Source organism: Haplochromis burtoni, unplaced genomic scaffold (genome assembly GCF_018398535.1).
Source record: "Haplochromis burtoni strain Fernald_Lab_line unplaced genomic scaffold, NCSU_Asbu1 Contig_528, whole genome shotgun sequence".
Classification (NCBI taxonomy): domain Eukaryota; kingdom Metazoa; phylum Chordata; class Actinopteri; order Cichliformes; family Cichlidae; genus Haplochromis; species Haplochromis burtoni.
In genome coordinates, this window is record NW_024582889.1 from 314,616 (window position 1) to 318,030 (window position 3,415).

Genomic DNA, 3,415 nt, shown 5'->3' on the forward strand with positions numbered 1-3,415 from the left:
GTTTTCAGGGTTTTTATCGGTTTTCAGCGTTATTTTGTTATCGTTTTTATCGTTTACTCTGTTTTCCTGGGTCTTTTCACGTGTGTTAGTAATAATGTTTTCGGTACCGGTACTAGTTTTATTTTGTTGTATTTATCTGCGACACCTTAAAGGCCGGTCAATGAAAATATTGTCGGGCATAAACCGGTCCGTGGCGCAAAAAAGGTTGGGGACCGCTGCTCTTAATTGTTGTGACACGTGTTCGAAATGCAGACAGGTGCGCTCGATTTGCCACACGGAGCAGCGCGAGAGTAAAGTACGAGGGAGGGGCTAATAATCGGCTCAGTCATTTTTAATGATCGTTGAAAGCCCAGATTGTAATCGAGATTAAAATTCGATTAATTGAGCAGCCCTAGACTGTGATGACATTCTTGTTGTGCTGAGAACTTTGTACTGTGACTTGATCACATCATTTACTGTAAATGATGGACTTGCACTGTTTTTCAGTTTGTCCATATGACTTAATTTGGATATTTGTCACCTGTAATAAAGTGAGAGTTTAATGTGGAGTGAGCAGCAGAAATTAAACCACTTATATTTCCATAGAAGAATCCAGATTTATCTGCATTGACTGATCCTGTTGCTCTGTAACTAACGTCCTGGTGTTACAAAGAGCAGACAGTTTGAGTCAGCTCTCAGTGTAATGATAAATATTAAAATGGAGTAAGATTATTTTAACGATGTATTTTAACAGAAGCGCTCTTTCCTGTGTTTCAGTGTTCTGTGCGTGCTTCCTCCAGAGCCCACCATGCCGATCGATATGACCCTGCCCCTGTACCTCTCCAAAGAGGACTTTTCCTACAGGAAGCCTCGGAAAACCTGTAAACCTGCTCTGAGGTTCCAGCACTCGCACCTCCTCGATCAGTCCGAGCTCCAGGATGACAGATCCATTAGCAAAAACGGGACCAAAACCAAAAAGCGTGTAACTTTTGCCGACCACAAAGGCCTGGCTCTGACCCGGGTGAAGATGTTCTCTCCATTCAGTGACCCCATTGACATTCCCATGAACATCCAGGAGCAGCTGAGCTCAGCTCTGTCACTCAAAGCTGAGGATGACCGGCTGGTGTTGGGCTTCGCTCAGCCTGCTTCAGACTACCTGCTGTTCCGTCAGCGCTTGGAGGAGAACCTCGTCTGCCTCGAGCACTGCCTGTTGAAAGAGAAGGCGTTCGCGGGAACCGTCAAAGTCAGGAACGTGTCTTTCGAGAAGTCAGTGAAGGTGCGTGTGACCTTTGACTTGTGGAAAAGCCACACGGATGTGGACTGTGTGTACATGAAGGACTCCTATCCCAGCCTGCACCACGACACCTTCTCCTTCGAAGTGTCTGTGTCTGGCGAGCTGAAGCCGCATGAGCGCATCGAGTTTGCCGTCTGCTACCAGGTGGATGGCTGCGAGCACTGGGACAGCAACCAAGGCAACAACTATAGCATCACGTGGTCCTCGATGAGGAGGGGCCATCAGCAGGCCTGGAGTAGGCCCTCCTGTGACTATGGGGTTCACTTCGACCGATATGGCAGCCCCACGTGTTCACACGGGATCTTCCCTGATTGGCCGGGCTATGCCGGATATGAGAACATCGGCCCGTACTACTGAGCATGCTTGCTCTGTTTTTAAAGCACGCACTGCCATGCTGCACATACATGCAGAGTCACTTTTACAAACATGCATCCGTTAATGCCAATGCTGAATCACATTAGATTCACATCCGTGCTACAGGAGGGGGAGGGGGGAGGAAGTCTTCCAAGAGTGGATCTTTTGGGGGAGGGGGCTTTGTGGTTGAAGTGATTCTTGACTTTAAAACATGAACTTTAGAAATGCTTCAAAAATAGAAGCTGTTCAGAAATTGCCAGAGAAAATTTGTGTTTGGGTTGTCTTCAGTTTTCTTACAATCTTCATCATGAAGTTATCTGCTTCACTAATCAAAAATTAAAAAAAAAATAGGAAAAGGAAACAAAAAACTGAAGCAACTGAAACAAGTTTAAAGATGAAAACTAGCAGCTGCTTAACTTTAGGATGACTCAGATTTCCTGGGGGGGCGTAAATCTCAAGTGATGTGAGGGAGCATGTTTGAGGTCAGGTGGGCGGGGTCTCAGCTGCTCCTTCTGGCAAGTTGGATGATTTAAAGGAATGATTTGTGAAAGGATGACCTGCCTGCAGATAATCATCAGTTTTATTTCTCACTGAATTAAGTCTTAATGACAGATTTTTGTCTGGGTGACAGAAATGAGCTGCTTTTAGAAGCTGACAGTCGGTGGGTGGTCTGACTGTGGGGTGGATGGCTGCAGCTTTAATGTTTCTGCTTTCTTTCACAGTAATGCAAAGATTTGCACATTAGTTTGTAGGAAAATGCTTCTGACATCGGTCACTGATTAATTTAGCGTCTGCTCAGAGCAGCTGGTAAGGAAAACATAATTTATTTTTTTAAGAAAAGTGACCTGGAAAATGTGATTTTTACCACCTGTGCTGTGATGAGTGATGTTCATGGATTAGTTCTCAAACTCTGTTTAAGCTACATGTTCATTTAGATGTGTGTAAGTGTGTGCATCGATTTCCTGTTTTTAAAAAAAGTATTTTGTACGCGCCGCTCAGTGTTGGAGGGAATCGTGTGTCTGAAGTGAAGAGTGTGTGTGTTAACGAGGGTTTTAAGGAAAGCCGGTGAATAAAGTTGAATGTTTAAAGTTGGTGTAATGTGACTGTGAAATGTTTTCTGTGGCAACAGCCTGCTGTCTTACCCCTGAGTGACAGAACAATAAAATGTGGATGGTTTTTAGCTGGAGTCTGGTTTATGTTTGCACACACACACACCTTTCCAAAGAGCTGATGACCTGCAGCTAAAGACATTCACTCCGATCTGAACAAAGAATCAGTGAAATCAGTGTCCTGCAGGTTGTAGATATCACCCTTTCTTCAACATTTTTTAAACATGGGACATGGAAGCTTCTCTGCATAGATGTCACATTTGCATCATTTTCATGATGTACACAATGAAACCTCTGAAATAGACACTTCTGTTTTGCGAGCTTTCAGGTTAAGCTCTCACAGGTGTAAACAGCCATTCACACATTCTTGATGAAAGGTTATAACATCTGTGCAGGCCAGTATTCTCCTAGCACGTCTTGAAAGACCTCCTGGCAATTATTTTGATAACTTTACCACAAAATAGGTTTTAATAAAGCACTCGGGTGTAGGGTGGATACAGACAAGGAAAAGAAAATACAGAGTGGGCCATTTATATGGATACACCGTAATAAAATGGGAGTGGCTGGTGATATTAAAGTCCTGTTTGTGGCACATTAGTATATGTGAGGGGACAAACTTCTCATGATGGGTGGTGGCTATTTAGAAGTCGGCCATCTTGGATACAATTTTTGTTTTTTT

At 43.9% G+C, this 3,415-nt stretch overlaps 1 protein-coding gene across 1 annotated transcript in view; it reads left to right on the forward strand.

Annotated features, from left to right (window-relative positions):
* LOC102311356 (protein phosphatase 1, regulatory subunit 3B) overlaps positions 1–2,807 on the forward strand; it is a 20,897-nt gene extending 18,090 nt beyond the window's left edge. The window contains exon 2 of the mRNA XM_005947578.3: positions 757–2,807. Coding sequence (XP_005947640.1) covers positions 757–1,630 — 874 coding nt within the window. The 3' untranslated portion in view covers positions 1,631–2,807. The remainder of the gene's footprint in view (positions 1–756) is intronic.
* Positions 2,808–3,415: the final 608 nt, after the last annotated feature.